The sequence below is a fragment of the Thermobia domestica genome, chromosome 10 (genome assembly GCF_964235325.1).
Source record: "Thermobia domestica chromosome 10, izTheDome1.hap1.1, whole genome shotgun sequence".
In the NCBI taxonomy this organism is placed as follows: Eukaryota; Metazoa; Arthropoda; class Insecta; order Zygentoma; family Lepismatidae; genus Thermobia; species Thermobia domestica.
The window spans coordinates 150136075-150163158 of NC_137463.1; the positions used below are offsets into that span (position 1 = coordinate 150136075).

Sequence of the window (27084 nt, forward strand, 5' to 3'; positions counted from 1 at the left end):
ACCTAGATAAGCTAAATACTTTGAAGGTTCGTCTTTGTTATAACTTTTCATATACTTGTTATTTGCTTTTACATATCTCTTACTACATTGTGAAATTCCACCTCTTATACCTTTCTCTATCATTAATATTTTGTCATAGTCAGTTAACATTTCTAGTTTGATCTTAGTCATCTTTAACATTGAATCCCACGATAAACCAGGAGCAGTGAAATACCAAGCAGGATCTAAACCATATGCTTTTAAACACACATCTCTAAAACTTTCAAATACATCAGCTAATATTAATACATCTGTCTTGGTATAAAGTTCTGTATATTCACCTAGATTTTTAATATTGAATGACTTCCAAACATTTTTCGCATGCTCATAATCTTCATCACTGATGTGGGTTTTAGTAAGTTTATTAAAGAACATTTCTTTCGAAGGTAGTTTTGTTTCTTCTAATCTTTCAATTGAGTCAATATAATCATATGGGTACACACCTTTTTTAATTACTAAATCTAATAAATCATTAGGGAAATACTTTGACGTTTCTCTATATTGTTCTTTTGTAAGGTTATTTGCTAGTTCTGCTAAACTCCTTGACATAAACCTAAATGAATCTAGAAATCGTAAATTAATCCCATTCTTTTTATCAACTTTCACATATTTCGAGTATGTTATATATTTTTCTTCATTGTTTGCAATTAGTTTTATTTCATTCTTATCATAAGCAAGTTCTTTAACAAACAGGTGAGTATCATAACCACTTAAGTTGTGAATAAATACTGGAATAAAATTAGGATTTCGTTAGCTTAAGTTACAATAACTGTGAGCTGCACCTCTAAACTTTCCAGTTAAATGATCATGATCTCTTACTTTTGCTTTATTTTTATTTATCTTATACAAACACTTTTTTAAGTCATGCTTCCATCCTTTTATCTTTTTACTCATATCATCTCTATTCTTATAGAATTGTATTTTCCCCTTTAATATATTTATTTTTTTCTCAACAGCTGGTGGTAAGTCATTCAAGTTTTTCTCACATATATGACAAGTATCCGAACTGTTATAAGCTTCTATTTCCTCCTCACTAAGCTGGGTCATATCAACTACCCTGTTATATATTTCCACAATTTCTATTGCTTCTTTTTGCAACATTTCAATAAATACTTTTGCAGCATTTAGACCTATATAATTAACAGGGGCTTTATAGTTCCCATTTGAATATTTGACATAGTAACAAAAACTCATTGGTTCATGCTTTTGATATTTTACTGTTTTACTACAATTATGCTCTTTTTTTAACTTACATAAGATACATTCAAAGTCAGCAATTATCGTAAATGGAACTCTTACGATCGATTATAGTTTTGAAACTCTATTTGATTGTCGTATGGTTTTGGAAGTTCTATTCTAACAGCCTCATGCTCTTTACAATATAGCTCATGGTTTTGCAACTGCTTCTCTTTTCGAAAGTGCCTCGTTAAACATCTATCACAAAAGTATAGTTTTTCCTCATGTTTTGTCACTTGACTTCTTATTAATCGTGATAGTTTTTTTATCCAACAAAAATGACTGTTTTTTTCATCTTTTACATATAATAAATTGATATGAGTTTCCTGCTTATTTTTTGTGATTTGAAGTGGATATACATTATAGTTTTTGTCATAGCTGTAAACATTGATGGAGATATTACTTCTTCTTTCAAATTTTGGAATATCTTTTAATTGTACAGGAAATTCAATGTTATCACAATACTTCTTTTGCAACTCATTAACAAGCTGTTTATAATGCGAAGGTCTTTGATCTGAGAACATCTGTCTATAGGTTTTAAATAGCTTGCAATAGAATACAAGAAACATTTATTGTCTTTATTTTTAATATTAATCACTGCTTTCTTATCTTTAATTGGTTTAGGAAGTTCAATATAGGAAGAAGCTCTTAATGGCACATACTTGTTTAATCTGATTTGTAAATATTTAATTTGATGCAATGTCCATCCTGATCCTCTACCTTGAAATTCTTCCATTTCTCTACATAGTTTTTGTTTTGCATGATGTATATATTCATTTAAGTCAGTTGATTCTAATATTCTCTCGTTCGATGTTTTGAAAATGCGTTCTTGTATTTCTTTGTCTTTTATATAATTACAAATGAAAACAAGGTTTACTTTAACTGGATGATATTTTAATTCTTCTTTAATTTTGTTAATAGCAACTCTCCCACTTGTATCTAACAATTTTATTGGGTCTTTATATCCTCCTGTGTTTTCAACTTTAATAGTTTGTAAACGCTTCTTGAATGCTGTTTCTTCTAATTCTACTTTTATAGGTATACGTGTTGGTTTTGATTCTTCAATCACAGCATCTTCAAATGGAAATATCCTTTTTAATTGTTTACTTTTCACTTTTGGTTCTTGTTGTTCTAGCTTTGTATTTTGAAAAATGTCTTTATTATTTTTCTTGTTTAGTTTTCTTATAAGTTGATCTTTTCTTAACGTTCTATAATTTTGTATATTTAATTTTCTCGCTTCTTGTTTAAGCTGTGTTACATTCAAGTCACTATAGTTATCCACATTGTAGAATGGTAGTTGTATAAGGTTGTCATGTTCAATAAGTTTGTCAATAAGTTCTGCTTTTCTTAATCGGGAATAACCTTTTATCCCCTTCTCCTTACATCGTCGCCTTAACTCCACTACAGTAAATATAATATAATTACTCATCTTTTAATATATAGAAAATCCTACTACTCAATTTTTTATCTTCGCCGGATTATTTATGTTCATTTTTGAACTATTTTTACTTCCATTTATCCTAATGCAACACTTAACATTGTACACTCCTGCCATTGTCTACATATTGCGCGTTGTATTAGAACACGACTTTGATGAGAATAACCCATCAAAGTTACATATACACATATTAAAATTAAATCATTTTGTAAACTTACTCATCATCGTCATAATCATCACTACCATATTTATATTCATCATCACTACTCAAATCAGATGATTTTTGTTGCATTATTAATAATTCTTTTTCCTTTAACAGTATTTGCTTCTCTAGTAGTGCTGCTAAGAGTTTAAGATCATGATGAATTAGTTTAAGTCTATCATGTAATAAATCAAAATGTGCTTCCATATTTATTATATAGAAAACCAACAAAAATGAGATAAATTTAAAACATCTAAGAATAAAAACGAACAGGTGAATATGACTAGTGCTAAGGAAATATTATCTTACAAACCTATATTTGATTGTGTATGTAAACATCTATATATTGGTAGTTATAATTATGAAGACAAAATAAATTTTAGCGTGTCCATAGGTACGTTAGATCATTTGTTCAAGAAAGTCGCTAAAGAAAACAACTCATTTCTTATAGAAAACATTCTCTATGCAAACGTTATGAATTTGTCTGATGAAATATTAGATTCACTGACTGATGAACAATGGCTATCTATAGGTTATGATGATTATGAGGAGGAATATAACTATGATCACATTACAGAAGACTTCATACGCAAATATCAGGAGAAAGTTAATATGAGTAAAATATGTTCATGGAAAAAGTTATCAGAAGAGTTTATAAGAGAATTAGCTGATAAAGTTGATTGGGAGAATATTTCGGAAAGCCAAGACTTATCAGAAGACTTTATAAGAGAATTTGCAGATAGAGTTGACTGGAAAGAAGTATCGTTAAATTAAAACCTATCTGAAGAATTTATTAATGAGTTTATAGACAAAGTTGATTTTGTTGCTATATCTTATGGAAGCAATCTCTCTGAAGCCTTTATACGAAAACATGCAGATAGAGTTGATTGGTGGAGCTTATGTAGGACTCAGCAATTATCAGAAAACCTTATAAGAGATTACGCTGACAAAGTAGATTGGGAAATGATTTCGATGTTTCAAAATTTAACAGAAGAATTTATTGCAGAGTTCAAAGACCGCGTTTATTGGGATAACATTTCAATTTTTCAAGACCTCTCTACAGAGTTTATATATTTATTTAGACATTTTGTGGATTGTAGAGTTATAATAAGAAAATACCGTAATAATTCTGATTTAGGTAGTATATTGAATTTAGCATTTGATGTTACAACACATGGTTTTGTTTAATGTTTAACTAATTACCTTTTATGACTATTATATCATAAAAGTTGTAACCTTAATTATTAATTACCTTTAATCTGTTCGAGCCTTTTATGGTTATTATTCCAAAAAGACAAACATTTATATTTACATAACAACATTACTTTTATCTATCCAGCTATTATGCGAATCATCAAAACCTAGCCATTTAACGTATACTTTATCACCTTTCTTTCTTAACACCTTTTCCACCAAGTATTCATCTTTATGTTTCGTCTTTAATAGTTCTGGTTCATAAAATCTACCTTGCACATCTTCTTCTTCTAAATCTTTAATTCTATATGTAGGTGGATTAGATGGAATAACTTCACTAATAACAAATACTTCTGTTGAAAAATTAGGTGTATATCCTTTCTCAAATAACCCTTTCGATTTACTTATACGAACATGATCACCTAATTTGTATTTGGGTTTAACACGCTTATATTTTTTCTTATACACTTTCTCCAATATTGTTCGCTCATTCTTCTTATTAACTTCTATAGGCTTTAAACCATTTGTTCTATGTACTCTATTATTATACTCACTAACCAATGTTGGTAATATCTCTATCCATTTATAATTTCCTTGTAAACCTTTTCCACATGTTCTGTTTAAGTGTTCCATTAAATCTCTCAAAAACAGAAGTTTTCTTACCACTATAGGTTGAGTAATGATTAATCTTATTTTCCTCCATTAACTTCTTAAACTCTTTATTGTAAAACTCTTTACCTTGATCAGTTTGTAAGCTATTAGGTTTTCTCATTCTTAATATGGATTCCAATGCTTCTGTAACATTTTTACCACTCTTATCTTTAACAGGAACAGCAAACGCATATTTCGAGAACACATCTATAATCGTTAGCAGATACTTATAGCCTTTATTTAATTTGGAAACACCTTTTAATACTCCACTATCCATTTCTACAAGATCAGCTTGCCAAAGATCATCGATACCTTTTATAACCACACTTAATCTGTCAAAGTTTTTTCTAGATGGTTTGTGAATTTCTTCTATAATGTCTTCTCATATATCATATAGTCTACCATCATATAGTCAATCATTCTTTTTAACGAATTGAGATTTAGTAACACCACATACAGAACAAATACCTTTCTTAATATATCTTCCATTTTTTGTTTGTTCTATCCTAATGGTATCTTTCTCCGTATCTGTCAATTTCTTACACTTAACACAATACATCATCATTATTTATTGTATAGAAAATCAACAAAAAAATTAAAATTTATCACTACCTAATACTATACTTTTAACATTACCAAAAATATCCATATTTATTATATAGCAAATGTCTTTAGGAAACCTCTTTTTTTATGTACATTATAACAAACAATAATTGCCCTTCTTCCATAGCTGAATTTTTAGTTGGTTTAATTGTAATTATATCATTCTTGTTAAAGTTAAAAGGTAAATTTTCAATCAAAGTATCACCCAAATATACCTCTAGAAAGTATTTATCCAAACTTAATTCCATGTGCATTATTTTTCCATTATAGAGAAATTTGTAACCATTAGAAAGATTAAATATTCTAAAGATTGGGTCTTTAACGTTTTTAGCTCTTAATCGATATAATAGAGGTATGGTTTCTTTCTGCATAATCAATTTAGTAGTATCCATCCTAATCTTTTGAAAATCTTCTTTCTTTATGGATGTGTCTTGTAAGGTTTCTAATGCATCTTCAAATCGTTTTCTATCGTTCTCTAATTTGGCTTCTATTGATCTAAGTTGACTTACGCTAACAACATCATTTAAATTCTCCAACAATTTTAATTTTTCTTCACTAATATTAACATAATCTTTTCTATCTTTAACATTACCAAATATATCCACACTCATTTATTATAAAGAAAATGCCCATCCTAATTTTTCAAAACATTTCTTTAACATCTCTACTTGTTTAGGTGAATGTTTAAAATCAATATCAACATGAACATCATGCTTTTTCAACAGATAGTAAATACACATTTTAAGTTAATAAACAATACTCTTTTCGGATACACTTCTTTAAAGGTTTCGTATAAGTTTTCGAACTCATTTATAAGTGTTTCTTCCATATGTCGTAAGTTTAATGGTTTTTGATCGGTAAGGTGATAGTGTATTAAATAAACATCATCATAATATTTTGTGTATTTGTTTTTCTTTAGTACTTCTAAAACATTTTTTGTTGATATTAAATGTTTTGATATATCCCTAAATTCATCATTTAACACCTTGAACACATCTTCAGGAATAATTCTATCCTGTAAAGCTTGTAAACGAGATAACTGTAACTTAAATCTTTTTGTAGTATCATACCATGGTTTTCTTACACAAGCAGCTCTCATTCCTTCATTAGTACTGTAAACCTGACCATTCGCTACAGAACAATAATCACGAATCTAGCTACTCCTACATTTTGTTAATGACTTACTACCACAATTACTACATTTTAATGGTCCGGAGTTATAATTTGATAACATGTCATTTAAGGTAATTATTGGATATAACTTTACCAACTCTTCTTCCGTATACAAAAATTAGGTATTAACATTTTCCATAACTGAATAACTGTATATGCATTGTTTTTATCTTTTAAGTCTATCTTACTAACATCCCGAAAATACCAACAAAAATTAAATCTAACTAGTGCATCTAGTTCATCCTCATGCTTCTCAAAATAATCTAAAAATCTATTGTGTATAGCTTCCATATTTATCTTAAAACAAAACTTTTATGGATATACCATAAAAGCACTTAAACCTAATCATTTTTAATCATATACATAACATAACTAAAAGAATACCCTTGATTTAGAAGATTTAAAACCTTAACACAAAGACGACCACATATAACTGAATTAAAGTCTTGTATTCGTTCGTCATTGTAAAATAAGTTTTCGGTACCAAGATATTGTACCAGTTGTTTAGGGGGAACACCACCATACGAATCAAACAAGTACTTTTTATTGCTATCTTTCCAATAACATACCCAATGAGTACCAATGTTTTCTGATTTATCGAGGTTAACTATACCGCACTCATTTACATAGGGTTCTTGTGGAAGTTTATCACTCATAAATACACCTCTAAATCGTTTTATCTTTAATTCTTTAACCAACCTCTCTATATCGAAGTTGGTCAATGGTTTTAGTTATTTGACTTCTTTGGTTTACCTGCTCTATGTTTTTCTTCCATAGCCATATTGTGCCTTTTTTGTTCTTCAAGTTCTTGTTTATTCTTCTTAGCATTAAGTACAGTTTTAGTAATAGCTGCTGCACCACCTGCTAATGAACCGACTGGTACTAAGGCTGCTAAAATGGCTGGAATTGTAAAGATAAAACCACCCATATGCTCTTTCTTAATCTTTTTCATTTGTGCAGTAGTTAAAGTTAAATCCATTCCTTTACCTTCTTTAATTTTTTAGATTTATCACGAAGTTGTTTCTTTGTTAATACATCATCAATATTTAAATCCTTTAGTTCGTTATAAGGAACACTAAACATACAACCTTTAATAGAACACATCTTCCTATTTATTTAAGAGAAAATCTTTGTTTGTAAAAGTACAGTTGTTGTTGCTCCACCAAATTCAATTAAGGAATCATTCTCATCTGTTATCCTTATCTCAAAATTGTCAACCTTGTCTTTAGATATAGGGAAAAATAATGGATAAGTAGGCTCATATATAATACTATGTTGAAACTCAGCATCTGTTTTAAATGATGCTATAATTCCTGTTTCTCTATGTGTGTATTCTGTATCTTTAACAAACATACCATCTGCTATATTACAGTGAACATTAATTGTATCGAACGGATGAAACTTTGGTATCTTATCTCCAACATGTTCTGTGTTTCTAGCTAAGTATTTTTCACTAAAACCTAATACAGTGTTAATGGTGTCTAAGGTTATATCACACGGTCCGCTAAATATTTTAACTCTATTTTTCTCTCTGTCCTCAGTAAATTTAATATTTTTAAAAGCATCACTAGTGTATGGAAGATTTGATTTAATATATTTATCTAATTCTTTTAAATTATATTGACCAGGTTGAACTATGAGTTGTTTTGTGAGATTAGAATAGTCAGGAAAGTCACAAAATGTTAGTTTATTATTTTTTTCTGTAATGTTTGGAGTTAAGTATGTTGTGTAAAACCCAACTAGTCCTATACTTAAATAGTTGCTACTGTTGTCTAATTCGTAATGGAGTTTCTTCTTTAAAACAGAAGTATCACTCGTTAACTTAAATACCTTAGCCATTTATTATATAATAAATGAACGAGTTTGATCATTCAAAAGTTAGAATACACTTTAAAGAAGAAAAAGAGAAAACTACGAATTGTTAAATATGAATACTACACTTTGATTACGTTATCGGTTATACTTTCTGCAACAACTGGATTTATTAATATTTTTATACCTGTAACAATTTACTCAATATTAACAACGTCTCTTGCAACTGGAAGTGCTATAATAACAGGTCTGTCTTCTAAGTTAAACATAAGCAAAAGAAAAGACGAATATAAAACTATTGTCACTTGTATTAACTCATTTAAAGAACAGTTAGAGATGATAATAACATTAAATGGTGGAATGGATAACGAATATATAAAAGATACGTTGCATAAGATCAGAGAACAACTTAAAAATATAAGATCATAAAAAGAGACGATTTTCTCTATAATAAATGAGTAAGAAAACTATTAATTGGGATGTAAAAGAGATGGTAAAAGAAAAAACAGCTAAGAAAAGAAATGGATAACTTATACCTGATGATATTCGATGTCTTATAGTGGGTCCATCTGGGTGTGGTTAAACTTTTTTGTTATTTAATTTTTTATTACAGCCAGGTTGGTTAAACAATAATTACTTCTATATATATTCTAAAAGCATGAATCAGCCAAAGTATGAGCAATTAAGAGATCGATTTGAAAAAGCAGAACTAAAGTTTAAGAAGCAAATAGCAACGTTCTTAAGCGGTAATGATCGTATTGTACCTATTGATGAATGTGAAAAATACTCTATAGTTTTGTTTGATGATTACATTTTAGAGAATCAAGATACTGTTAAAAATTACTTTACAAGAGGTAGGCATAGACATTTAGACTGTTTTTATCTTGCACAAACATATTCAAAAGTACCTAAACAGCTTATAAGAGATAACGTTAACTTCCTATGTGTATTTAGACAAGATGATACTAATCTTAAACATGTGTATAATGAGTTTGTTGGAGGAGATATGTCTTATGATAAATTTAAAGAGATATGTTCAAAATGTTGGCAAGATGATTATGGTTTTATAGTAATTGATATGACAAGGAAGGTAAACAATGGTAAGTATAGGAACAAGATAGAACACTTCATAAACGTTTGATGTTTATTAATGTCTTTTGACGTTTATTAATGTTTTGTTGACGTTTATTGATGTTTATTGACGTTTATTGACGTTTTTCACGTTTATTGATGTTCTTTGACGTTTATTGACGTTTGTTCGTTTTCTATATAATAAATGGCTGAGAAAGAAATTAATAAGAATATCAAGTTAAAGGAGTTCTTGATTAAGGGCTTCAAATCTTGGAAGAAAGAAAGAGCAGGTATATATGATAAATTTAAGACACAAGAACAACCTGTAATTGATGCTATCCAAAATTTAGGAAGTGAGATCAAAGAAGTAGCAGAACAAAATAAAAATCTAATAACTGAACTTGTTCCAGCTGTACATAAGACGGCTTCAATAGATCCTAGTCTACTAGAAACACCTAAAAAGATAACTTATGATAGTTCCCCAAGTAGTACTGATACGCCTATAACAGGAGAAATAAAACAAATGAGAAAACAAATTAAAGACAAAGTCGAAGGAGTAGAACCTTTAACAACAGCACACTCATTTGGTAAGATTGCAACGAAATATTATAGTAAAAGAAATGATAGTGTATTTGGAATAAGAACTGTAGAAGAAGATGGGAAAATAATAAATAAGATAGGAAATTCTGAAGTTAAAGTGAGTGGTGATGATTTGATAATTAATGGTAAAACTTATAAAGGAACAGAAGGTCTATGGGAATTGTTAACGATGAATACTAATAAAACCATTGAAGATTATGATAATGACGATTTTGAACAGTACAAGGAAATAATAATAGAATCAGATGCTGCCTTCCAAAAGTATAATCGAGATTAAAAAGTAGCATCTAATAGAGGTTCTAAGTACATTAATATTATCAAGCCTATTTGGGATAATTATATTAAATCATCTTTACCTCCAAATCCTAAAAAGACTGGTGAAGGAATTAAACAATATACAGAGATATCTAAAGAATATGTATGGATGGATGATGTGAGAAAGTTAATTGATCGGTTGATAGTTATAGATGGAGAAGAAAAGGCTGGTAATAATAACTTTTATAATGAGAAAGTAGGTATAGTGAGTATGATTAATAACAAGCTTTCACAATTTATTCCTAACGATTCAAAAGGTATAGGTTATTTGATTAAGATCTTAAATACATTACCACCACGATTCTGGAATGATGAGAAGCTTGGAAAAGAGCTAATGAATAAGATTTTAAACATGAAGGGAATACCGGAGTTACATATACCAGGCTACGAATTTTGTGGGCCTTTTACGAATCTGCAAGAAAGATTAGAAAGAGGTGATAAAGGTATTAACCCATTAGATGAGGCTTGTTAAGAACACGATATATACTACAGAGACAATAAAGATACAGAGTCAAGACATATTGCAGATAAGGAACTAGAAACTAAAGCATGGAATAGATCATTTAGTAGTGATGCGTCAATTGGTGAACGATTAGCTGCTTTTGGGGTTGGTACTGCTATGAATGCCAAGGTTAGGTTAGGATGGGGATTATAAGTTTATAAATATTATTTTATGTATGATTCTTTTATGCCATAAAAGCGATGTTTCAAGATTTACTTTATAATAAATGGATAGTGTTGAGAGTTACGAGTTACAGAGTTTTAAAGCTAACACAAGAACATTTAATAATTTGAATGAAGCTAACAAAGATATTGAGTTTGATTTCGATGTGGGGGATGGGTTCATACATCCACACAAAGCAGATTGTCATATGACTTTTGAAGTTGTTGGTGCAGCAGTTGGAGGAACATTTGGTGCAAATGATACTATAAAACTTGTAGATAACTTCTTACCATTTTTCTTTTCTCAAATTGAGGTTAGAAAGCATGGAGTTGTTATAGATAAGATTGAACTACCTGGAATAACATCTACAGCTATTGGAACATTAAAGATTTCCAAACCAGAAGTTGAATATCTAAAACAGGCAGGATTTGAAACAGATGATAAACTTGGTCTAAGAGAGGACTTTAGTGTTTTGTACCCATTAAGATTAATTCCAGGCTTCTTAAGTGATTATAAAGAGGTTATGTGGAAAGGTGGATTGAGAATAACATTTACAAAAGCTAACAACAATAACGATGTCTTGTACAAATGGGCTGGGAAAGAAGCAGGTGCAACAGCTCCTCATGATGGAAAAATAACAATAAAAAGTATGGAGATAAGAATGCCTATTGTTGAATACGAATCTAATTATGAAAGCCAGTTAAAGTTGAATATTCTTAAAGAACCTAAAATCATGTTTTCATTCCATACTTATCAATGTGTTCAGAAGACTGTTGTAGGTTCTTTCTTGGAGTTTGATGTTACTACTCAATTTAATTCTAGACAATTTGATATGCCTGATTTTGTAGTTGTAATGTTCTAAACTGATAGAAGTGGTAAACAAACAGCAGATGCAAGTAAGTATGATCATTGTAAGGTAAAGAATATATATCTTAAGAATGGAAGGAATGAGGTATTTCCAAAAGGATCAAGAAACTTCGATATTGCTAACAGGGATTATTTTAAGATGTACGAAGATTATACTGCGTTTAAGAGAATAACATGTGGCAATACCGAAATGTACTATGATCCTAAAGAGTTTATAGATAACAGACCAATGTATGTGGTTAATTGTAGTAAGAGGAAGAATGTATCGGTAAATGAGAGAACAAACAAAAAGACTGTAGTAGACTTTGCAGAAGCTGTGGCTGCTAATACTATGTTATGCGATTTTAATTGGACAAAAGAACTTTACATATGATCCTAAGAATGAGAAAGCAGTAGAAGAGTTTTAGATAGTTACATGTATTTTTTGTAATGTTTATGGAGGTTCTCCATAAACATTACAAAAATAATTAAAAAGTTTATAGTTAAAGATAAAAATTAATTTTCTATATAATAAATACGATGGCGAGTCATATTGAGCTTTTAAATAAACTTGGAAGTCTTGAGCAAAAACAAGTTATTGGATTAAGAGAATTAGAATTAAATACAGAATATAAGATTGTGAAAATGGAAAAGATTAAAACTAAGTTTGGGAAGAGCATTTTAGTTGAGTGTGAGGAGTTTAAGATCTTTCTTCCACCTAGATTTACAAAACACTTCACAGATAAAATGATTGATGAGATCGTTTAAGATGGAATAAAAATCAAATACACTGGTTTAAAAGATAATTATCCAACTGTTGAGTTCTGTATGTAAATTTCAAATGAGGGTCGGTTTTGTGAATCCAAAAAATAATAAAAATGACCAAAAATATGCCGTCGGAAGTAAAAAATGGAGTGGATAGAATGGATCCCCAAAAAAAGTTTATACTTACTAATAATTTCAATGTAATTGTGAAAAATGTGCAAACCGAAGTTGAAATAGTTCTTGATATTAACGGCTGTCTATTCAGCTTGAATTATGATCAGTGGACAGAGTTTAAGAAGTCATTGTTTCCTATAGAGAACGAGGTTAGCAGAAGATTCCATTATCAATATCCGAACTTGTAATTTTAAGTATGTTTTAAGTGTATAAGTGTTTTTATAGTATCAAGACTATAAAAACTAAAACCTTTGGATATATAGAACACAATGTCATTTGAATTTTAAAGATCCATATATAAATAAGAGATTTATTTGAGTTTCTGTAATTATATCCTTATAGTTATGCAACCTACAAAACATTCGATAGATAGTAAATTTATTTCTCTATTGATTGCCGTTTGAATTTTGAAAATCGGTTAATATTTGACGAAGTTATAACAAATTCATAATTTCGGGAATTTTTTACGGGTTTATTTTTGATTTTTTGGGAAAATGTTATTCTTTAAAAAAAGTCTTAGAATTTTATGTAGATTATGCTAGTATTTTTTATTTTTCAAATATCTGTATTTATTTTTTTGCAGTGTGCCAACTCATTTTTTTTCTGAAATTTTCCAACTTTTTTTATTTGATGAGTTAGCACATTGTTACTATGGAGGGGTAAAACTATCCTCTTAAAATATTTTGGGTAAGCATTATAATATTTGGTAAGTGGGTTGGCAACACTGACATTTTTTTTCTTTTTTTGTCTTGCAACTTAGGATTTAGTTCTAATATTCTGGTGTTGATGGGAAGGAGAGAGAAAGAGACTCGAGAGATATTTCGTCACGGATTCAATGACGTCATGTACTGCGTTGTCTCCCTGGAGGAGACTACGTCATTGATATACAGCGCCCTCTCTCGACTGCTACCTAGTTCTGTTGACGTGAGGAGAAGGAAAAGCGAGAGACTATAAATCTAATACATATATGTATACTCATGCTTCTCTCAACTGAAACTGGCTTCTTTACTGAATATATGTATGTGCATCTGGCGAAAGTGTATATACATGTAACAACCATATGCGATATACTAAACTTTAAGTTCGTATTACTCAGCTATTTCTGAACCGATTTGGATCAAACAAAAACTATTTTTTCAATCAAAAACAGCGCTATAAGGCATAAGTTTTAGATGTAAGTTTTAGAGTAATTTCATAAAACAGTAGTTTACATTTATCTTTACTTCCAATTTGAATAAGGCATCATCCTTACCCTCCATTTCAAAAATGCATTTATATAATCAATCCACTTCTTATTATTATTATGATTGATAAAGATATGATGGTTCTTAAAACTGAAATAGTAGTCTAAATTCTTATAGGGTAATGCATTATTCCACAGCTCGTGTATTTTATTAAGATGATATTTTGCTCTTTCATCAAGTTGAACTTTTCCATTCTTATAGTCAATGTAAAATTCTAAAAACATTAGTTTGATATAATTCAATTCGTTTTGTAAGTCTATAAATTATTTTTCAGATAATTGTTCAGGATTTACAAGATGATAAGCAAACGCTCCCATTTTTTCTGTTTCATCATTTTGTTTGCTCATTTTATTCCGGCATACTTTACACTCATCTCGTCTTGTATTTCCATTTCGAGCAAATTCTTGATATTGTTTTAATTCTCCACAAATTACACACTTTTTCATGATTTATTAAATATAAAATATTCAAAATAGTTAGCTCATTTTTGTTTGATTTTAAATGTCATAAAAGCCTATGTAATCTCACTCTAGGATTGTTGTTATCTATATACTTTGCGCTATATATAGTTAGTTGAACCTTATGTTAAATGTTCTGTGTTTTCTTGTGTGCTGGTCGAAAAATATTGGGAGGGGAAAGTTGTCTGCAGAACCTACATTGACTACCTACTATAATCTTTAGGGTAGATTAATCCCCGAAATATTCTTTGTTTACCTGCCAAAAAATCAAGAATAATATAAAGCTCTTTCATCAGCTTCCATCATACAACATACTAGACATACACATATTATATACATACATACATACATACATATATACAGTGGCGGATCCAGGATATGATCAAGGGAGGAGCTAAGCCATATTTTACCTCTTTATCCAGAGTAAACAGGATTGAAGCCCATTTTATCCAGTGTATACCTGATCGTCAAGGGGGGGGGTTAAAACCTCTATAGCCACCCTTGGATCCGCGCCTATATATGTATACTATTTACAGTGCCGGATTTACGTATGAGCTAAACAAGCTATAGCTTAGGGCCCCGCTGTCTTGGGGGCCCCAAAATCTAAAGAAAAACTGGATATACATTTCTACAATATAAGAAAATTAAAAAATAAAAATTTATATATACGTAGCAACAGTGCTTCCTGCTGTGTAGCCTATGTTCATATAATTAATGGAGTTCCTTCTGCTAGTCTGTTTCCTAAAATATCTCTAATTTCTTCATTGCTGTATGTAGGGTGCCTATGTTCATCTGGACACATAAAGGACCCCATTACCTTCAACAGCTTGGGGCCCCACGAAACCTAAATCCGACTCTGACTATCTATTTATGCATGTTTGCTCCCTCTCTTTTCGAAGCAGTGTTTCTTTGATATTGCTACCAATTCTGGTAGGTTTCACCAAGGGGGGAAGAGTCCTTACTCATTCCAGGCATTCAAACTAGGGACAGGACTACTTGCTTCCAACATTCTGTCCCCCATGTTTCACGGTCTGAATCAATTATCTAAAGCCCATAAAACATTCAAATTTAAATGTAGATGTTGCTCATCAGTGTCGACACCTAAATATTTCTCAATCAATGGTAGGGGTGTTTGGTACCCTCAATCTGTCTCCCTCTTATTAGCGGAGAAATATTCTATATTCGGTAGTAATTCTTTAAAAAAAAGTGCTGTTTAATGTATGTAGTAACGCATAGGAAACTAAATTTTAATATACCCTAGTAGTATAGAAACGCACCATACGGTACCTTACCAAAATAAACACCCTATACCAAGGATGCAAACATTAACAATAATAAAAAAGGAATAAACATTTTAAAGACATTCTTTCATTAATCGTCGCACTTAAAAGTAAAATAAAAAAATGTTTATGCATGACTAAAAAAATATTGGGATGCGCTCTAATATAGGCTTACAGTTACTTTAAAAATTCTTAAAATGACGCGCCCCATTCTTTTTATTTAGTCTTGCAAAAACAAATTTTTTAAAACATTTTAGTGCGAATTGATGAACAAAAGAATGTCTTTAAAAGGTGTTTTATCATTTTATTTTATTCGTTGGACACATTTTCCAAATTCTAAAGTGATACGCAACCAGGAAAACCAGAGCTGGTTAAAGGCTAGTATTTATTTTAGGATAAGGAAGTTGAAAATAAAAACTGGAAGAACATAGACTGAAAGTGTTTGAGAACAGGATCCTGAGAAGAATATTCGGACCCAAGAGGAACGAGAATGGGGATTGGCGGAAGCTTCATAACGAGGAACTATATAGTTTATACGGTTTACCCAACATTGTTAGAGTCGTCAAGTCTAGGAGGCTTAGGTGGGCAGGTCATGTAGCTAGAATGGAAGAAAGTAGAAACGCTTTCAAAGTCTTGACTGGTAGACCCATAGGAAAACGACCATTAGGAAGACCTAGACGTAGACGGGAGGATAATATTAAGATGGATCTCGCAGAGATAGGAATAGAAAGTAGAAACTGGATGCAATTAGCTAAGGATAGAAGTCAGTGGAGAGCTTTTGTGAACGCGGAACTGAACCTCCGGGTTCCATAGGCCATAGAGTTAGTTTTAGTTAGTTAGTTATGAAAGTAACAATGGAATATTGTATTGTCACCGGACTTACGTCGCTCTGCAACAGTTCTTAGTTCTATGACGTCAGGAAATATCTATAACTGTCACATATCTATAACTGTCTTCTTGTGGGAATATAATGTAATAATGATTTTGCTGGGTACTTTTAATACTGATACGATGTGGACAATCGGGAAATGTATATGTGGTAAATTTCATAGGAAAATAATTATAAATACGAAAATTAGAATGAGTAAATCAAAATGTTGCTAAATGGACATGAAACTTTTATTTTCGTTTTATTGTTCTTATTAACTGTTCTTTTGAAATTAAATTTGCCACACACATGTCTTTGCCGATTGTACACATACTAACCCTATAAGAAATACCGGGTGAATTCCTAGTCAAATTATATTCCTACAACAACATATTTATAGACATGCGACAATAATTTTGGACATGAGTGTACCTTCCTGAAGAAGGTGACACATCTTTTAATTCTATTATTAATGAAGTGATCTATTTCCCCAAATAAAAACCAACACCAAGTAGGGCATATTCTCCCTCCTATCGTTCTTAACCGGTTTCCAATGCTGAATGTAACATTGCGGCCCTTTCCTGTTGTAATACGAAAAACTCAGGATCGTCAGCCACTGGTATCGAACCCAGGACCATTCAAATGTGAAGGCGAGAGAGAGAGGGTAAATCTGGTGGTCATATTTTGAAAAGAAAATAAGGAAATGGATTCCACTAAAAAAGAGTCACATTGTCAATACATTTCAGATCTTTGTCTGGGTTTTCTGTCTTTCAATTCCAAGTTTTTTTTTTAAACCACGAAGGCCCTAAATAAATTAGAATATCGACTCTCCCGTGTTTTTTTTTATATTGGCATGGTTCATCATTTTATATCAGACTCTTTTCGCACTGTTCTGTTATTTACCAAAGGTAGAATCAGTGGCGTATTTAGGGGGCTTTCGGGCTTAAGCCCCCCCGAAATCTTACTTACTACAGTAAAGTATATGAAATATCTTGCAGAATGTTCACATTTTCAGGCAAAGCCCCCCCCCCCGAAACAAAATCGTAAATACGCCATTGGGTAGAATCCTTTGAGAAAGAGACAGGCGACAAGTGCTTTAGCTCTCTATGGTATGTTTGTGACTGTTGTAGATATTTGAGTGGCCCTCTAGATATGGAGCTGACGCATGATATTATGTTGGTCCCTCTTATTTTTTTTCTTCATTTCTGTTTCTTTTAGCCAAAAGTAAGGAATTTCACTCTTCTGTCCCATTTACAGCCGTAACCATCCTCCTCCTGCGCTGTCCAACTTTGACCACATGCAGGGGAAAACGAAGGAAAAGGAGGGGTGCCATTTGCTTTGACGGCATTTCAGCAACAACCCCATCTGTTGCCAAAATAAGGAAACACTTTGCACTGCAAGGAGAAACTGAGGAAGGCTGGTATCTTCGATTTGTCAAGGTCACTTGAGTCCCGCCGACTCTTAAGTCTAATTTGATGATTCTTTCACTTGTCTCCACATCTCATACTATAAACAGATGATAATTTGCAACTTGGACAGATGGTACTGCCTGGCGTGTGAAAAGGAAAACGAAAAACTAAAAATTGAACGTAGATGAGAGGTAAACATCTTAAACATATACAAGAAAGAAAAGAGGACATGTTGAAACATTTTTATTTTAATGTACAATAATATTAAATTATTATCCACTTTTAAAAATGTTAATTTTTTGGGAAATTCGTAATGAAGGCATTTGAGAGAAACTATCAGAGAATTTTTTCCCGACGAACAGCGTAATTTTTCTAGAAGAACGCGTAATTCTCAGTGAGGCAAGAAACGATAATTGACAGGATATAACGTGTGGATGAATTAAAAGTGCGATTTTTAATACTTGCAAACTTTTCTGGTGGATTATGAAGTGCTAATTTAAGAATACATATTATTAACTTCATGTGAAATGAATTGTAATATATTTATTAATCGAATAATATGAAAAATTTTGCATAAACTCTCCGCGTTGGGTCATTCACTCGTGTCACGTACTTAGTGGAGCAAAAACTAAATTAAAAATAATATTAAAAACAATGTAAAAGTTTTATATATCTGATGGATGAAATAAATATAGCCATAATACAAGGTCATTAATGTTATGCGCCTCTGGTTAAGTAGTTATGGAGTACTTTGAGGTAAAATTGTGTAATTTATAAGTTGCATAATCGTTCTTTCTTCATACGAAATTGTGTAGGGTTCCTCCTGACTTCTGGAATGAGTACGTTGGAAAGTTACGAGAGATGTAACTAAACTCTACGGTTTTCCACTTTTGTGTCTTATGGTTCCCAGCAAGTAATATAATATTGGTAAATTATTTAGCGGGTGTGGGAGCATAAAACCCAGGGGAAGTCTGAAGATTGATGTTGAGTGCTAGGCTCAAGCCGATTCCTTTCCGAACTTAAATGAAACTATATATATATATATATATATATATATATATATATATATATATACGATTTTCTACGGAAATAGGATAAATATACAAAGTTCTGCAACCGACGATGGTCTCAGACAACTTTAACAAATGATATCGGGGAGAGGTATTGTAGTAAACCGACCAGCTACCGTAGCAAATTGCTTGCCCTTCACAGGGACTAAACAAGTTATCGTTACAGCATTCCACAATGTTTATTGGTGGCATAAAAATGAACATGTATTTGCAAAATTTCTTCTACCAGCAACGTCAAAATTTTCGGTCAAATTAACGTAGAAATATTTTCAGTCGGAAACAAAGGACTTGCGTTGAGTTGAGTTGATTTTGAGTTTAACATCCCTTTCAGCAGCGGAGCTATATGAGACGAGACCTATTGATTAACGTGGAATCCGAACCACGTGGGTTTCCGATGGGAATTGAACCCGGATTTCCCACGCCAAAGGCGCGTACACAGTAACCTTGAGGGGAAAAAAAAAACAACATTCTGCGTCACCACTACCGAAGAAATAAGTTTTTTCTAATATTGAAAAGGTAGTGTGGAACTATGCCCATTGATTTACTGGGAAAGACGCCCACCGGAAGGAAAGATTAAGGACAATCGATCTCAAATCGATGACAATCGTTCTGTGGCTGACATCATCATCCTTCCGAGAATACAGTTAGGATGTACCACTACACTGTCCGCACAATTCCGAATTATTCCCCTGTGATTTTCACGTGTTCGGCTCAGTGAGGACCCACAAAAGAAAGCGCTTTACGTCGGACGTCCAACTGCAAAACGTGTTTTCTTCATGGGCTCACAACCAGCCTGAATAGCTAGAGTGAAAAGACAGTTCTGACGTGTAGCTACTTAAATTAGACTCGCCCGTATTCAATGGTGAGTTAAGAGAGTGGACGACATCTAGACACTTATTCGAGCAGCAGTTCACAAAAATACAAATATGAGTAATGATCAGAAACTAAGGATTTAAAGTCATCAGTGGGTAGTACAGAAAGCACTGTAATTCATGGAACTATCATCTCAGACGGTAATTATAACCAAGTTTGGAGCGTTTAAGTAACTCAACAATACGATAACAAGCGTATGCGAGTTAACGACCCAATCGGCGAGTGCTAAACCAAGAAAGGGATGGACACAGAATTTACTGTGCAATTACAGAAGTTTTCAATACAGCAGACGAATGTGTAATCCTTCAGAGGTAATGAAAATTCCATTTGAGATGCGGGACTCTTTATTAATTTATGTTGTAGTAGACAAACTGGACTGAAAACAAGAGAATCTTGGGAACAGTTATTGGAAGAAAAAAAATGGCGAACTATTTGAAACTTGTCAATGATCTTGAAAAAAGGACCTGAGCACCAGTAACTAGAGGCAGCTTCGTCCATTCCATCTTCTGAAGTGAAAAGACGTACAACAGGAATACACCAGTTCCACCGTAAGAAAACCATATGTTCATTTCGTACGGAATATTTATTTAGGCCTACTTATTTATTTCTGTGCTAATAGCAGGTGTTAGCATCATGTAATAAATTTTTAAAGTTATCAACAATATCGCCATATCTTAGTTAGAACGTTTCGTTTGTTTCAGGATATCGTCAATACTTCTGCTGTACCCGTTATCAACGTAAGTCTTCCTCAACGACTTAGTTGGAACTTTTTGTTTTGTTTATTTATCGAGAAAGTTTCTGAAGTACACATTTCTTAACGTCCATAAAGATGTGTCCGTGTTAATTAGAGCTTCACAGAGATTATTCGTAAGATTGTTATTACGTAAAGTGAACGTTCCGAAAAGATTTCTAACCTTTTCACCAGCTGATTTGGGTGTCCTTACGGATTTGTAATTTGGAGTGCTTATGCGGTGTGTGACAAAAACGTTTCTCAGCAGAAATCACATTTTCACAAAATTTTCAAAACAGTAGAGATCTATCTGTTGAAAACACTCTACATCCAAACTCACTCACAAATTTTCCCGTTTTCTGTTTCCTAGAAAATCCTACTTTTGGCATCTTGAACAACGAAATGCACACAAGTGTAGCTATCGTCACGCGTTTCAGCAATTCACAATATCTACCCATACCTGGCTAATTCTTTAAACATCTTTGTTCATCTTTCTCATTCAAAATTCCACGAAGTAACGACGCACTACAACCTCCACTTACAACATTCCAACGGACAGGAATGGGCTCCAATTATTATCAGACACTGCAGTTAGTTGGCCAAATACGAGCGAACCAAATCTTGAATGTGCTATCATTCATGTATGGATAAAAAGCACTGGAAGAGAAAATGGAAACTGGCAAAATATTGATTCTACATTGTGAAATTGTACTCTTCCTGAAAATATAATAAAAGTCATAATATATGGCATGCATATAATTGTGCTAGTAATTCCGAGGTTTAGTAATTACTATCAAGGGACGCACTACTGCCAGTAATTATGATCATTTAAGATGACCATGTGCATCGTATGGTCTGAATGTTGTTTCCTGCCAATGATGCTATTTTCCTAGATGATAATCAAAATACTGACAGCAGATATGTCGGAATATGACTATTTACATCAAAATAAACTACATCTCTCCTGCACCGTGCTGTTTTCAACCCTAGTCTTCAACATTGAGCTTCCTCGTGGCTTTGTGGATAGCATACTCGCGTTTGGCGCGGGAGACTTGGCTACGATTCCCGATGGGAGCATATATGGTTCGGATTCCATTTAAACTGTACGTCCACGTCTCATATAACCTCGCCGCCGAAAGAAACTTGAACTCAAGTCAAATAAAAACCTCAAATTTATATAACACCTATGACCAGTTTGGAATAGAAACTTCGTAGCAAATATCCTTCTTCATTCTCGTTGATGGAACTGACTGCTGAACTGCATGTGAAATGATACAATATTCCTCTGGAAATCATTCATGGTTAATGTGACTCCACTCCACGACGAATCAAAGCTACTCTGAAAGTTAACAGTGATTCCGCGCCATATTAATTAGGTAAATTCGATTTTCAATAGATATTTCCATCATTATAATAACTACCTACATTTGCCATGTACTCTTGCATACCTTTCGTTGCATCGCTGCTTTACGTATAGAAATAGTAATATAAATGTCAGGAAATTAATACTTGTCGTCGAAAGAAGCTGTCAACAAAGTTCATGTGACTGTTGTAATATTAAGGTAATAGTATCTCGAAGAAGCTCTCATCTCTCATACAAATGATTAATAGTTCAATTTTACGTTATATGAATTTGTGCTGAACAACGTCGTGTTCTTGAGTTTCCCTCGGATTTATAATTACTCTAAGTAGCTTTATTTTACGGATCCTTTTATTTTCATAATCATTCACTTGCTTAGCTCATTACACTAGCGTCTCAATTTGTGTTTACCTATATCTCAATTTCTAATATCTAGGCATGAAAGTCATAGTCTTGATCTCAATTTAAGACAGGTGAAAGTGGAATGTCATATCTGCCTTATTCACTTTCATTTTAAGCTACTTGTTGTTTGCAAAGTCTTCTGAGTTTAATTCTTACAATTTTGATATACTGATATTATTATTATTGCCTCCCACATTCAATTCTACACTATAATTACCATACGTAAGTTTAGAAGCTTTAACAGGATGCTGACATATTGAAGGTCCTAACAATCAAACCTTCCATTAGTTTCTATTCAAGAATTAAATATAATTAGAGGATGCAAAGAAAGGGGTGGACATTTTCAACTTCCTAATAATCAAAATTTCATTAGTCTCTATTCTAGAATTAAATACTGGGGTTTTGATTCCCATAAATTGGTTATTTTTCTCATTTATTATTATTATTACTTTTTTTAATTTGTTCATTTTGTTTCACAAGTGTGATTTGATGCTTAGGTATTATGTCGAAACAATATCACAATTGTGATATTTCACAGTACATTATGTTGAATGTTACTGCTTAAGATGAATTAAGCAACAACAGAAATAGTATCTAAACCATAAATTGGGATGCCATGCTATAATAATAAATGAATTTAATGTTGAAACGTTTACATATTAAGCATTGTTATACGAAAAATATATAGCATGTAATGAATGAGTTTTTTTTATCTTTATCTTACAGAGAATTTAACTTATTATGTATAATAGCATGTGGATTTGAATATAAATAAGATGTGATGCTATACTTACATAATACATATATAAATTTTCCACCAATTGCATTGCACCGAAAATCATATATTATACTACGAGAATAACATCGATGTTTGAAGTATAATTTTGAATGGTGCGTCAAGTACGTTATTATCGTCGAAATATAGAGTTCTGTGCATTCTAAATGTTATCTAAGAAATATAAAGTTATCTTTAATTCACGTAATAACTAAAATATATATACGAACTGGGGGCAATATATAAGATACCTCTTTCTTTTTACCCTTTCCAACTGTACACTTAGAGCCACCTCATGGCCCTGTTAAATTGTGTTCATCTACTGCGTATACAAAAGATTTATTGTGGCTCTCAGTGGGTCTAGCTGTGCGGGATTCTTACTTTTAAAAAGTCCTGTTTTCTCTCCTACAGATTTACGTTTCCGCATTGAAGCCGTAGACCACACTTAAATAAGCAGAGCTGCATTGTTTCTCACTTCAGTGGTGAGGCAACTGCAAATTTCACTTATCATGCAGATTACTGAGTGAAAAACTAAGAAAACAAGCACCTAAATTAAGGATTTGTTTGAGAACCTGTGTATATATAGTCCTTCAATTCTTATCTCTCTCCTGCAATTCGCCTCGTCTCTGGGTACTGAAATAAAATACTAAATTTTGTGTTGCGAAGCTCATGAAGAAATGGCACACAGTTCAACCATATTGCATCGGCTTTCAATGTCATATTTCTGACTTTCTCGGGCCAGTATAATACAATGCCATACAGTATCAGAAAATTACACAAATGTGAGGCAAACAAAAAATTGGATAGTAAATTGCGATCCATAATCAAAATTTATTACCGAAATGAGCCATTATTGCCAGAAAAGCAGCTTAGCAGTTTTTACTTCCCGATAGCAGTTTTTATCTCAATATAGCTATGGTATGTCTCCCAATAGAAAAACCTGATGTTTCCCTTTAGTTGTCTCTTAGGCTAACAGTAACAGAAATTACGAGTAATATGCTATGGACCATAAATCTTCAACTGGGCGTAGAATTGACGACAAAAGACGAAAATCATATTCACGAAGAAATTAAATGTCGACTAAAAGCAGGGAATTCGTGTTATTATTCAGTTCAAAATCTCTTGCCGTCGCGAATTCTGTCGAGAAATTTGAAGCTTAAAAAAACGATAATCATGCTTGTTGTTCTGTATGGTTGCGAAACATGGTCACCTACTCTGAGGGAAGAACATAGACTGAAAGTATTTGAGAACAAGATGTTGAGATTAATATTCGGACCCAACAGGAACGGGAATGGGGTATGGCGGAAACTTCTTTCTGTTTCTGTAATTATATCCTTTACCAAACATTGTTAGGGTCATCAAGTCTAGGAGGCTTACGTGGGCAGGTCATGTAGCTAGGATGGAAAAAAGTAGAAACGCTTTCAAAGTCTTAACTGAAAGACCAATCGGAAAACGACCATTAGGAAAACCAATGCGCAGATGGGAGGACAATATTAAGATGGATCTCGCAGAAATAGGAATACAAAATAGAAACTAGATCCAGTTGGGTAAGGATAGAAGTCGGTGGAGAGCTTTTGTGAACGCTGCATTGAACCTCCGGGTTCCATAGGCCATAGAGCTAGTTACTTAGAGACCATTGCGTTTCGACACATAGTAGCATTAAAGTACCTTAATTGTCTTCTGAATTGCAAGACTTCAAGCTTACTTTTCGGAAATTAGATAACTGTAAAAACACTAGAAATTAGCAGTACCTCGTATTCTGTCTTCTATAAGTCCTCTTGTAATTCGTTCAAACGGTGAAAGAAGTGTTGGGTTTACATCGTTTAAAAATGAAAAACGAACTACACTGAGGCTGCATTTGACTACAATATGTGTTAGAATATTAACACATGGAATTTGAAAAATAAGTTATTATATTTTAATCATGAAAATAAAGGTTTTGTGTCGTGACAACCATATTTTGGCGTATAACTTGCGATGTAAAAGCTGGCCAATGCAACGGTATTTTCATTTTAATGTTACGTAATTAATAGTTTGTTCTGAAATGGTTATCAAATTTTTGTTTAGTTTGATTGAAATATCGTAAGATATGGGAATCAATTATTGTTTACTTTCCTTCACACACAAATAAATATTTACCCTCACATATTTATGTTAAAACTTTTAACAATTGAATTGCTGGCATTAAACAATTGAAATCGGTAAGCCACACCAGAGAATGCATAAATTACTTCCCCTATCATTCTGGGCGAGCTTCGACATCTTTTGGTTTTACTTTTTATATGGACTTCCAAGGAGCTCCCTCTAATGCTAAGAAAGGTCTATAAATACGGGACTTACTCTGTTACCGATAATGGAAAGAACTGTCAACAAAATAAATGGGTCGTGAGACATAGCTTCATTTTTTTCCCCTCAGATGTGCAGACTTGGGAGTTGTACGAAACCTCAAACATACAATTTTACTGTACATGCAAGACTCATTGAAAACATAATTCAAGCAAAAAGGTACTTGGAAGTGGGCTAAATAATGTAAAAATTTTAATGTGTTCTTCTACTTTCCCCAATTACGCACCTTCAGGCCTTTCTTCTGCATATTCCTTCCAAAGTTTCTCAACTGATTGTCTAAATATATCAGGGAAGTCATACACATAAGTAGTTCCACTGCTCTGCGCTTGAAATCTTTTTTGCTGCAAATAATCTTTGGTAACATAAGGCGTAGATATGGGAAGACCATGTAATGGCCCCTGTTTGGATCCATATGCCTCAAATTTTATCTGAAATAGAGGAACAATATTTTATTAATCTGCGAATTCGTACACTTTGGAACAAAGACACAACGAAACTACGTGAACTTTTAACGAGGGACAGAGGTAGAACTTCTTACCTACCTATGATAAGTTTAAAATGCTAAGGAATATTTCTATCAATAAAGAACCAACTTCTCAAGGGAATTCACATTCTTGTCATTGTTTACTGAAGCCATAACATTTCGGGGATATTTCAAGGATATTTGAAGAATATTAAAGAATTTTTATATGTATTTTATGTGAATATGAATTAATTAGGAATGTATTTCATATTACTGTACTAAGGTGCAGAAACATTAAAAAAACATTTTATTGCAATGAGGCGCTTACTTGACTAATTACGTATTACAGAAAGTAACACTCACATATATATAAAGTGGGGATGGCCAGTTCTGGAATTTTTACTTTCGGAATACGGTAAGTAAAAAAATTTCAGAACTCTTTTTGCATTGCTTGTAAGCAAAAACAGTTCACAGAAGCAGTTTGACTACGAAACTACTCTCAATGGTTAAAAGCTGAATACCTCACGTTTTTCTTTAGTTGTCTCTCTGAATCATTTTAAGATATTTTTACTTCTCTTCAGTACACCTCGAAGTTCAGTACACTCATTTCACTTAACTATATTTTGCTATAGGTTACCGAATATCATGTAATCGAGATAAAATGAACTGGACACGATGCTTGCATGGAAGATGTGAATTGCGTGTATAGAGTTCTATTCGAAACTTAACTGCAAAGGAGACCTTTGGAAATACTAAGAATATGAATAAATTATTTAGGCGATAATATTTATGAATTGTGGAATATTTATCACAGTATTGTGAGCGGTGATGATGTTTAGAAAGAAACGTAAGCAAAAGGCTACTCACCAGAAAACACTTAATCCCAAACGATATTTTGTTTTTGTGGTGAGTACTAGACTCTTGTTTACATTTCTTTCTGTGTAATATTTATCCAGATTTTATTAGCTCATCACAGGATATTATGTAATAGAGACGTTTTGCTTCAACGGTAACGAACCTTCG

The 27084-nt window shown here is 32.3% G+C and overlaps 1 protein-coding gene across 1 annotated transcript in view; it reads right to left on the bottom strand.

Annotated features, from left to right (window-relative positions):
- ACC (acetyl-CoA carboxylase) overlaps positions 1-27084 on the bottom strand; it is a 776633-nt gene that overhangs the window by 267490 nt on the left and 482059 nt on the right. The window contains exon 25 of the mRNA XM_081728639.1: positions 25825-26026. Within this exon, the coding sequence (XP_081584765.1) occupies positions 25825-26026 (202 nt within the window). The remainder of the gene's footprint in view (positions 1-25824; positions 26027-27084) is intronic.